Below are 12,053 nucleotides of genomic sequence, written 5' to 3'. Positions count from 1 at the left end.
CAAGATAAACATCATGTTTATTTCTCCAGCAGTACAGAAACATATCATCAAATAAACCAACATGCACACAAGACTCAGAACAGAACATGCTTAATGTCAGTGACACGCTGAAGGAAGTGTAGTCACAGCAGGGCTCCCACTGATACAAGCAGTCAAAGAAACATGTCTTCAAAGTACTCATCAAACTCCTCCTCCCTAGACAGATAACGACAAACAAAATCAGAGAAATGTTATGTTCTTTCATGCACGGTACTGACACAGCCTGTTAAATGAGTTGTACGGGTGGCCCCTGACTAACTGGAAGTGTTAGTGCTATGCTATTTTTTTTACATTTTTTTATTTCATTTACACTGTATTCAAGCTCTCAACATGAAATGATCTGGAGTATCAACTCTGGTAGAGTATATAAAATAAATACACAGGGACAGGCAGCAAAAAAAGGACAATCTAAACAAACGTGCCTCAGGGAAGAACATAATTTATTTGTTATGATGGTTTTTGTTTATATACTAAATATAGTACATGCTTGAATAAACCATTTAGTCGTATTAAATCTCACTGGCAGGTGCAAGTTGAAGATGTAAAGACTTTCTCAAGAGTTCAGGAAAGCTTTGTGCGGGGTACCTAAGTGGTCTATATAGAGATCAGTAACCTATGTAGGCTAAGTGGTAAAGACTGTCTGTGATGGTTTTACAGCAGCTTACTGGGTGAGATTTAATATGAGCATTTGCTGTTGACCTCACCTTGACTTTTCCTCTATGGCAGGAGCGGGTCCTCGCCAGTGGTCGGCTTCTGATTGGCCCTCTGGCTCATCGCCAGCTTCAGAATCTGGTGGGAGAGATTCAGAGAGCGGTCAGTCACAGAAAGGGGAAAAACTAGGTTAAGCCATAACCCTTGTTCATCAGGTTTAAGGTCAGGGTCTTTGCTGTTAGCCTCACTCAACAGGAAGTTCTCTGACTGCTCAGTTTCAGCATAGAAGTCTGTAATTGAAGAATAGAATAAAGCATGCCATACAATTGTTTATACATTACAACAGAAATTTAAACTTCGTAAACAAATATGGAAATTAAGAGCAGATTAACAGCCAGATCATATTGTGTAAAACAAAAATGGCACCCTTGATGTGGCCTAAAAACAAAGTTCCTTTTATTTTCCAAGAGAAAAAGTGCTTCCATAACCTTAAAGTCTCCAACTCTCCCCTAACACATTGCTCAAATTACACAAAATTTCAGGTTTCCTACATTTAATCAAGTTGAGTCTTTAACAGCTGCTTTGAATATGTACGACTGAATTTTTAAAAAAAGTAGGGAAGTGTGTTTGTGTGTGGATCCAAAAGCATGTTGAACTCAATGACATAACCCTGGACAGAGAAAGTTTGTTTTTGTGTACACCTCCACCACAATCCGCCCACCCATCCATCCATCCAGATCCTGGAATAAACAGAACAGGGACACAGGGGCAAAAACATAATTCATTTCACGCTGCTCACAGTGAAGGGCAAAATGACAGGGAAAAAAAGCCAAAGAAAATCTAGAGGAATGAGGAGAAAGACAGCTGATAGAAAGCAGACCTGCTGTCTGTATATCACTATTTGCTACAGGGCAAATATATGAGTCCAGAAAGGCTTGTTGTCAGGGTGTTTTCACTCCACTTTGGAGGAGTGTCTGTCCAGGAAGCCTGGGGGAGTAGATCAACTGTCCAATGTGTGTTTTTAACATGGGGGAGGTACTTGTGTTTCTGTGTGTGTCTGTGTGCAAGTTATAAACACTACCTTTGTCCGAGTCCTGCGACTCCTCCGAGCTGCTGGAATAGGCGGAGCGATCTGTAGAGAAACAGAAAGTTACAAAATAAGATATACTTTCCTCAAAAGGGAGTCATTACAAAATCATGTCAAACACAAGAGAAAAATGATAACAATTCTGAGAGTAAAATATAAACAAGGCAGCTACAAGGGTGCTTCTATCTGATGAGATAACTGCCCTAATTAATGGGCCAGTTTATTAAAAAAAGATGAGAGGAGTCTTACCTCGCCGTCTCTTGTGTTTGTGCTTCTTGGAATGTGAAGATGATCTCTTCTTCTTACTCTTTTTCTTCTTCTCTGGTGGCTCCTGGTTCTCCTGCGATATCCCTTTAGTCTTTGCTTTCACCTCCTTCCTCCTACGAAGAGAAACGCGCTTTGAACAAGCTGTATTCACAATACAAAGCAGCCAATTACAGCACTCTTTGTAAGAAAACCTAACAAACCTTCAAGACCAAAGGCACTTTGAAAGGTGCATGAATGAATCCTTGCTGGAGCTGTACACAGATGAATGCTTTCTTTACTTTTTGTTACAAAGTCTGTTTGAACACTCAACGGCCCTCTTAAAATCTGAACAACTGTGCAAAGCCTTGGCATCACATATCTAAACCTTTCAGATTACTGTCATTATTTAGATTTTCATCCATAACAACTTCAAGCTAAATATTCATATTCAGTTCTGTCAAAATTCCTCTTAAAATAAGCAGTGAGATATATGCTTACGATCTGACGGGTGAAAAATAAAACTAAGATAGGAGACGTTAATCATAGTGCTTGAATCCTAAAACCCTATATGCTAAAAAAATAATGCGTGCTGTCCATGGTGACCTGCCCTACTTCTAGCAGACCAGTCAGTGCACACTCTCCACAATCTTTGAAATCACTCATCACTGACAGATAGATCTGCATTTTTAATGTGAAAATGTCTCAAAGGTGAAATATACTTACTTGTGGTGGTAATTGAGTTTGAAAGAGCATTCAGGGCATAGTCCTAGAAAGGGAAACAACATGGCATGATCATAACTAACTCACAAAAGATAATGGTTAAGGAAAAGTTGTCAATTTAATGTCATTACCTTCACCATGGAGGATTTTGGTTTCTGTTTGTTTGTTTGTTTATTTGACAGCAGGACTTTAAATGTTGCTTCCCAGTATAAATGATGCAACTAATGTCTGTAAATTGAGAAAATAGTTCTACCACATAGATATAAAACAGTATCATCTGCATACATGTGGAAACTTCCGCTATGATGTAATACTGTACAGTAATTTATATATACATGAAAGAGAAGAGGACCAAGTACAGAACTCTGTGGATCTCCTGTTTTACTTTATTAGAAAGATGATTTCTCTTGAGCTATTATAACTAAGCTTTGAAACTTTAAATTGACTTTAAATGCTTTGATGTTTTGAGAAAATGTATTAAATAAGTAATAATCCTTAATTCTGTCCAAAACCATCCCTATCTATTCCATTCCTCCAATGTGCCTTACTAAGTTCACCCGATCATGTTCCATTACCGTCACAACATTTGCAACTGTCCAAACATCGAACTAGGAATTATTACAAACTGGAAAACATTTTAGTTGATGAGGAGAAAAATGTCTGGATGTGACCTGTTGCTCTAGCTTGTTAAAAGAGGCTGTCATTTCCTGCTTGACTGACTTTACGATGACTGGTGGGTCCTCCAATTACGGTAATTATTCTAACAGGATTTTCTGTGGTATGATACCTGGAGGAGGATTATTATGAGCCGGGTCTTAGACTTGAAACCCCAGTAGGCCACAACCACACACACATGCACAGACACACATTCAAAGACACACATGCAAAGACACAAAGAAAGAAAGAATGACCCCAGAAATAGAAAAGATAATGTGAGTTTTAGCTTACTGAGTTTGACCAATGCATTTTTCTTCTCGCCGTGTTCCACATAGGCAAAATTCACCTCCCAGCTTTTTAGGCCTTCCTGCTTCTCACAGCGTTTGTTTCCACACTGGAACTGACCTGGAAGACCAGAGAGCACATGTGCTGTATACATGCATCTAATTCAATGACATTTACATTGGTGTGACAATTAAGCAATCTACAGGTACATCTCAAAATATTAGAATATCGTGAAAAAGTTCAATATTTTTGGTCAATTATTCCAGAAACTGAAACTTGTATATTATATAGATTCATTGCACATAGGGTGAAATATTTCCAACCTGTATTTCTTGTCATTTTGATGATTCTGGCTTAGAGATAATGAAAACACAAAACTCAGTGTCTCAGAAAATTAGAATATTACATAAGAAAAAAATGTCAGGCTTCTGAAAAGTATGTTCATTTCTATACACCCAATATTTGGTTTGGCGTCCTTTTGCATGAATTACTGCATTAATACGGTGTGGCATGGAGGAGATCAGCCTGTGGCCCTGCTGAGGTGTATTGGAAGCCCTTGTTGCTCTGATAGCAGCCTTTAGGTCATCTGCGTCTGGTGTCTCTCACCATTCTCTTGACAATAGCCTATAGATTCTCTATGGGGTTCAGGTCAGCAGAGTTTGCTGGCCAGTCAAGCACAGTAACACCATGGTCATTTGACCAGCTTGTGGTACCTTTGCCAGTGTGGGCAGGTGCCAAGTCCTGCTGGAAAATGACATCATCATCTCCAAAGAGCTTGTGGAAGCATGAAGTGCTCTAAATTGTCCTGGTAGATGGCTGCTATGTTGACTTTGGACTTCAGAAAACAGAGTGGACCAACACCAGCAGAAGACATGGCACCACAAATCACCACTGACTGGACTACAATATTGGACTTCTTCATAATATTCTAATTTTCTGAGACACTGAGTTTTTGGTTTTCATTATCTCTAAGCCATAATCATCAAAATTACAAGAAAAACAGGCTTGAAATATTACAAGCCTGAAGTATTTCACTATATAATGTATGACTTTCACTTTCTGAAATGATTGACAAAAATATTTAACTTTGATAATTTGTAAAAGGGTTAAGACCAAACACACCAAAGAGTGCATGAATATTATTGTGTGTAATAAATTATAGAGAGAAAAGTCAAAAGAGAATTAGAAAGTAGAAAATAATGGTAAAGCAAAGCATGTTTTATTTTAGGATTGAGTGATGCAGACTTTAAATCTCCACAGGGTTCAGATTCTGTCAGGCAACCTCCATACCCTGCTGCTCTCATTCACCCCCCCCTGTCTACCCCTTCCCCCCCTTATCCCCCAGCTCCTTCTCATCTCCCTTTCTTCACCTCACCTCATCCCCTCAGGCCTCCCTCCAGCCGCTGCACAGCCTGCCTATTATCCCTCGAGGAGCTTAAGGTGGCATTGATCTGGTCTCTGGGGTTCCCTCAGATTGTAACAGAGGGAGCAAGTGCGTCAGAGCAGTCCATTCTTGGCACAGGGGAAAGAAATGCTCCTGACTGTAAGAGGAGAGGATGCCTTCCCTCACCTGTCTAAGACTGGGACTGTAAACATTCAGCTGAGTCGGTGCTGGTCGTCATAGGCCACTTAGGCCATACGGCAGACTTTCGCTTCACGTGCTGCATTAGATTAGGGTTCCATGACGTCAGCTAAAAAAGACACTCCTGGCTCCAGTCCTTGGCTGTGCTAAGGTTGACTAGATTAATTGAGGACTAGATTAATTGAGGACATAGGAAAATAACAGTTAAAAGTAAATAGGGACAGTTAAAGTGCCAGTGCAGCTAGAAGTAGAATGTTGAGCTGTATTTGAAAAGACACCATATGGCTAACTTTGTAAGCCATAAAAATGTTTTATTATATTATGGCTCTGATACCCCATGATCCTTAATGTCAAACTCTATGGCTGCTCCTTTCATTTATTTAACACTGGGCCAAGCCTCTTGGCTAATACTGGCACATTTACAGTGATGTTGATCAATGAATAATAATTTAATTAATGAAATGAAATGTCATGAAGTTCAAATTCTATTTATTTGTCTAGATTTCCAAGGTTTGACTTCTCAAACTGAAAAGAAATGACCAATTTCATTAGTTAGTTTAGGATTACCACTTTTGTTTGTCAGACATCCTTATTTTAAACTATGTGCTAATTATAATTTATTTTTTCATTATTTTATTATATCTTTATTATCTTAATCTGTTTCACTCTATGATTGTGCTGCTGCAACACCTGAATTTTCCCCATGGCGATCAATAAAGGAATATCTCAACATAATGTTTGCACTATCGACAAAGCTGCCTTTATAATCAAGTATGAACTGATCCAATTCTGGTATTTGATATTTGTGTGATACTGACTCACTGAGCCTGATCAGGAGTCTGTGGCATCATGCCAAAGAAAACTAATCAAAAATAAAGTTTCCCAATCACTGTTATTGGATGGGTACATGGTATTGACTCATACTCAAAGCCCAGGTATCTGTATTGGAAATGAAAGAGTCAGATCAATACAGTGACCATGAATGTCTGTATTAAAATTAATGGCAATCCATCCAATTCTTGTTGAGATATTCAACAATATTTGAATCAAAGTGGTGGACAGCTGACAAACATTGCATGGAAGGTTTATATATATATATATATATATATATATATATATATATATATATATATATATATATATATAGAAGTCCCAAGAAGTCCCAAGTGAATAGAAACTGCAAAAAGTAGCGTATCCCTTTAAATCCTTGATGTCCGCCCTATCTGATCTCCATGGGTGTGACTTGGGACAGGGCCTTCTTCTCTACTCGGTGCCAATGTGACGCCATGAATAGTGACTGGTGTCCTGAGACCCAAGAGAATCCTGTCTTCACCATCATCAGTGACGTCTATCACAATCGCACTGGACTTCTCCCATGACACCCTACTCTTTCCATCACGTACACAAAAATAAATCAATTAAACACAATTTGCTGCATGGACTTACACCAGCTTTTATCAGAGGAGAAGGGAGGTAAAAGCCTGTGCTTGTACACAAAACTGAATGCCTTTGAACAAGGCACTGAATCCCCTGGCTGCTGCAGAGAAGCAGCTCAGTGTCAAATATAAAAGACTGTGATGTATTCGAAGGTTATAAGGTGGAGAGTGTGAATGTATCTGACCCTCCAGCTACTCAAAACCACAACCCTGACAGAGTGGGAGTCAATAGAAATGTGTTTCCAGGCAACTTCTTTGTTGAAATAAATGTCAAAAACTGAATATAATCAAGGTCAGGAAACTATTCTTCACTTAGTTCTGATAGTTTTCTGCCCCCTGGTCTCACATTTTCCCACATTAAACCTAATAAGCACGACTTTTACTGCTGCTGTTCTCAGGGGCCTAAAGAATAGTGCCACATAGAGCATCACTGCTATACAAAATAAGCGTTACACAAAAGGTACTTTATGGGTCTCTGTAGGACGTCTGTGTTTTGTTGACAAGTATTGGGAATCCTCACACATCAAGCGAGCCTCACGTGCTCCATGAAAAGAGCTGGCTCCAGGTTAGCTGAGTTAACTCATTAAGAAAGGAAACTACAGTCCTTCTACGTCAGTGGTTACTAAAGCCCCAGATGGCTGCATGATTAACATTCACTGGATGAAGTCAGAGGGCAATGACCTGAGCCAGCACTCTCTCACTTTGTATTCACTCTTGAGTAACTATTAAAAGTTCACAAAGAACACGGTATTATGAAACTAGGCCTGTTTTCTTGGGATTTAATTATAAATCAAGGTTCATTAGGTATTCTGACTAAGATATTGCTATTAGACAAAATATTTCAAATGGATTGCACTGTGATGCAACATATGTTTCTGTTACATGGGACCCTAGTTTGTAAATAAAGATTGACGTCAAATGTGAAGCCAACATATCTTGATCACTGCCTGGTGGCTGCTTTCCACTATTTGATCAATGTCAAGGCCCTTGTATCCTCATCACCTGGGTACATGTGATTTGCTCTAATGCTGATTTTCGAAAAAGTTGATGTACGATGATGAAAGTTTTATTGCCATAAACAGTGTAGGAAAAAAAAAAAAAAGAGCAAAAAAGAGAAGTTAAGAGGCGTTTTCTTTTTTTATAACCCCCCATCGATGTTAGCAGATGCAACCTGAACATTTATGTTCAATTGTTATTTTTTCTGATAAAATTTGGTTTTATTCATTCTTTGACGCTATCAAATGGGGGATTCACGTCATGATTGACAAATTTAACATCATGCTGTTTTGAAGAAGACTTGAAACTAGCTATTAAAGCCATAATCTCGTTAGAAAAATGTTTACCAAGGTAACAAAATCAAGTGATAAGTTGGTTCAATTTCACATAGACTTCAATACAATCTGACTTCTCTTTGCCACCAGTAGAGTCTCCCCCTGCTGGCCATTAATAAGAATGTAGTTGTAAGGTAATTCTGCATTGGCTTCACTTTTCATGCCCAGAGTCGACATCAGCATCCCACAGTTGTCATGAAGGGGATAATTAGCTGTAGACTGTCTTTTTAGTCATTTTAAAATGGGTGTAGTTCAGGGTGGGAATTTCACGACGGCCACGACGGCCATGGCCGTCGTTGCCCCACACTCTGGCCTTGATACCCTGTGAAAAAATGTTCAATTTACGGCCAAGGTGGCCTTTGCGCCCCTGTCAAAGTTCCAGCAAACACAACGCTAACCGACCCACTCTCCATCCTTTGAGATGTGTGCATCAACACATGGCTCATTTGAATATTCAAATGAGCCATGTGTTGATGCGCAGCACAGGTAAGCTAGCAGGATGTTAGCTTGTTTTGATCTGTTGTGACTGAAGTATGTGGTAGTATTTGACAGAACTTAACATTTACGTTTTTATAGAAATTACTATTGATAGGTAATTACCATTGTATTTGCCTATTTAAAATCAACTCGTTAATGTTACATTTTTGCGTCATGAAAACTAGCGATAGCTAGCTAGTTGGGATAGCGCTAATGTCTTCCCTACCTCAGGAACAAGGGCTGACATTTAGCTGATGTAAATTTCACCTCAGCAGGTTCCTTTTTTATGGCAGGGAGGAGGCATTTCTCTTTCCTTACTCTTAGATGAACTCAGGCAGGAGATTCATTTTGCCATCTTTTCAAAATATATGCATTTGCCATCTTTTCAAAACAGGTTCATTTGTCATTTTCCAAAAAGGTCCTTTCTAATATATTTAATATAATGTGCATTAACGTTTCTTGGTGAATGAGAATGTTAAGGTATTAATCTGAAAGGTAAAACCAGCGTAATTTAACCAAACGGCCTTTATGCCCTGTCATGTGGCCTTTGTGCCCTTAAAATAAGTGTGAACCGGAAGGCCAAATGGCCTTGCCCCTAAAATGACGAAATTCCAAGCCTGGTGTAGATGCAGACTGACTCCCTTTTGGAGTCAGACTCAAGTGGCCAGTCAAGGAATTGGAGTTTTTTGCATTCACTTCTCAGCCTTGGAAATTACTGCTTGATTGTGTCACTCTGTTTCTAGTCTTTATGCTAAGCTAACTGTCTGCTAGCTGTTGCTATCATCTGATTTAACTCTCTGCAAGATAATGCAAAAGCGCACTTCCTCAAAGGTTAAACTGAGGCTATTCTAAAAAGGCATATGAAGAATAGTTAATATCAAAATGGATTAGCATTAGCCTTGTTTTACTTGGTTGACCCAATCAAATACATTTGCCCCCAACCAAAAGAGTTTTTGGTCGTTAAATTGCAGATTGATTGAAAGGTCTGTCAGAATGCTGCATTTTTGAGCAATATTTATTGAGCTTGTGAAGTCAGTCCTGTTTTGCAGTCAACTCTTGCTGCTCCCCACCCCCTCCTTTCACCCTTCCTCGGGGTCGACCACCTTTAATAAATTCTCAGCCTGTGGGAAAAACCGAACAATTCACACTTACTGCCCGCAGGCAGATTTTTCAAATATGGAAAAAGGAACTGGCATCCAAAAGACTGATTCTTTTTTCCAACCACATAGTTCTGCCTCTGACTCTGAATCGGATATGGTCTTCTTTATGTCTGTCTCTCATCGACAAGCAGTTAAGACTGCTGACCTAAAGTTCAACACTTTTTAGTTTTCTGCAAATTTTATTTACTCGACAGCATCCTGTTAACTAAGGAGACTAGAGAGTATGACATACTCCTGAGATTGTTTTATGTCCAAAGACCTGCATTCCACCCGCCTCTCCCTCCGTAGACTATTGAGAAATACTCTTATTTCTTCATTTTAATGTGCAACACCCTATTCACACTCACAGATTACCACATTAAAACAATAAAAACAGAGACACTGGCAGTCTCTATTGTTAGACTGGGCAATTCTGAAAGCTTTGTAGTCTGTGGCCTAATGAGCTATCACTTCTTACACTTAGAACACACTCAGTTACTTCTCTGAGGCTGATTTATTTTTCCTGGCACAACAGAGCCCAGCAGGATATTCATGCAAAATACAAATCCTGGCTACAGTGCAACCCAGGGCAGCCTAAAGCAACCGTTTAGCAACTGAGAGGATCTCACGCTGAGGGGCTATCACTTTTTTTTATATTAAAACAGAAAATGAATGGAAAGAGCCAGAATGTAATAGGATTTGACAATACCAAATGCTGTGTATGAAACTGAAAACTAACTAAAGAAGAGGTAGCATCAGGTAAACAGAAGACAACTCAAGCAAAAGCAAAAGGCAAAAGCAAGCTAAATTAATATAGTATCACAAACTAAAATAATAATAACTGATTTAAGGTCAGAAGGTCAGCAACTTCTGGAAACTATAATATCAAAGTTCAGGCTTAAAGTTGCCTCACATAGCCAAAGGCAGCAGAGGTGGGTCAATCTTGATTGCCGACAGTGTGTGTGTGGTGGCAAGCATGTTAAAAAAAACATTTCTTAAGACAGGAAAGTTATATAAGCCAAGTCCACAAGACATAGTTTGACAAGAGGCCCATCCAAAATGGGCCTGGCCTCAACTATCTTTGACCTTTGACTCCCTCTTGACAGCAAGACTAAAGATCAGAAGGGAAATCCACTGAAAAACATGACTTGGAATGAAGTGCCTGCATGCCTACATGTATATCTCCTCCAGCATAAAAGACTCTCAGGACACATTTTAGAATTCAATGTGCTTATTTAATGATGGGTTTACAAAAATATCCCTTTCAAACCAAAGAAATAGAATAATGAAGTTATTCTGTTTCTATGTTTTAAACATGCCTTTTGTTTGTGCAGAAAATAAGCTCCACCAGGCACATTAACAGTCTGTTTACAGGCCCTCTTTAGAGCTCAAAGGCTTCATTCTGCATTCTCTTTCCCTCACACACAAATAGAAAGAATTCATGTGAATCTTTCAGAGGTATGAATGTTTCTGAACCAGACACAGAATGGGAGGAAGATGAGCAAGAAGTAAAAGCAAATCTCATTCTTCAAGGATTCCTTTAGATGCAGGGATAACATGTGATCCTGCTCTCATGTACTTGATTCAAGGACATAATATTTTCCTGCTCTTTCTCCTTCGCTTTTTAAAGGAAAGAAAGGCATTAAAAACGTCTAAAAGAAGAAAGACCGAAAGCTTTCAGCACTGCACATTCCTTCATCCGGTATCACAGCATGGCCATGAAAAGAAAGCTCAGCGCTCTTCATAATCCACCTGATTGGGTGAAGAGTAGACAGCATTGCCTAATACCAACATGACCTGAAGCGCACGGATGATAAGTGGATGATTTCCAAAAAGGTGTCCGTGGCTGAGCTGCAAGTGCATTGTCCATTTTATAAGGAGATTTCAATTGGAAAAAGTCAGAGTTGTTAATTTATCTGTAAGCAGAAACGGAGTCTGGTCATCAGAGAAGCACTACACCTGATCCTGGACTAAAAACATTTATTCCCTGTGTTACTAATTGAACAATAAAGCCATGATAAACACTTCTTCCACCTGTAACTTGCAACACCTTTTCACTTTGCACAAGCTTTTTTTTCTCCGCATCTGAATGAGGACTTTGGGTCTTCCTTACAGGATTAGATTAGTATTGATTTCACCGGAGAGTTTAGTGTCCCGTACTCTAAATAGTGCTTAAGAAGTATTTCTGTGGGAATCATTAATGTAAACAAATCACAGACGTGTCAGCCTGAAGTGAAGTGCTTCTGACCCGATCTAATCCCACTTCCTGTAGAGTATTGCTGCAGGGGGTGAACTGTCAGAGACCAGGATTACACACTCTTAATCTGGAACAATATATTGGCTTAGTCAGCTTTCTCAGACATACTGTTTGTGAGGCAGCATTGATGCAAACGGAAGCAAATT

General features: G+C 39.2%; 1 protein-coding gene across 1 annotated transcript in view; it reads right to left on the bottom strand.

The window, feature by feature from the left end:
* The window catches only part of fra10ac1 (FRA10A associated CGG repeat 1), an 18,448-nt gene continuing 6,395 nt past the window's right edge, over positions 1-12,053 (bottom strand). The window contains exons 9-14 of the mRNA XM_059324489.1: positions 3,692-3,805; positions 2,747-2,789; positions 2,027-2,157; positions 1,772-1,822; positions 744-828; positions 1-195 (exon numbers count right to left, since the gene is read on the bottom strand). Coding sequence (XP_059180472.1) covers positions 153-195; positions 744-828; positions 1,772-1,822; positions 2,027-2,157; positions 2,747-2,789; positions 3,692-3,805 — 467 coding nt within the window. The 3' untranslated portion in view covers positions 1-152. The remainder of the gene's footprint in view (positions 196-743; positions 829-1,771; positions 1,823-2,026; positions 2,158-2,746; positions 2,790-3,691; positions 3,806-12,053) is intronic.

Source organism: Centropristis striata, chromosome 21 (genome assembly GCF_030273125.1).
Source record: "Centropristis striata isolate RG_2023a ecotype Rhode Island chromosome 21, C.striata_1.0, whole genome shotgun sequence".
Lineage (NCBI taxonomy): Eukaryota > Metazoa > Chordata > Actinopteri > Perciformes > Serranidae > Centropristis > Centropristis striata.
This window is presented reverse-complemented; position numbering and strand designations above follow the sequence as displayed.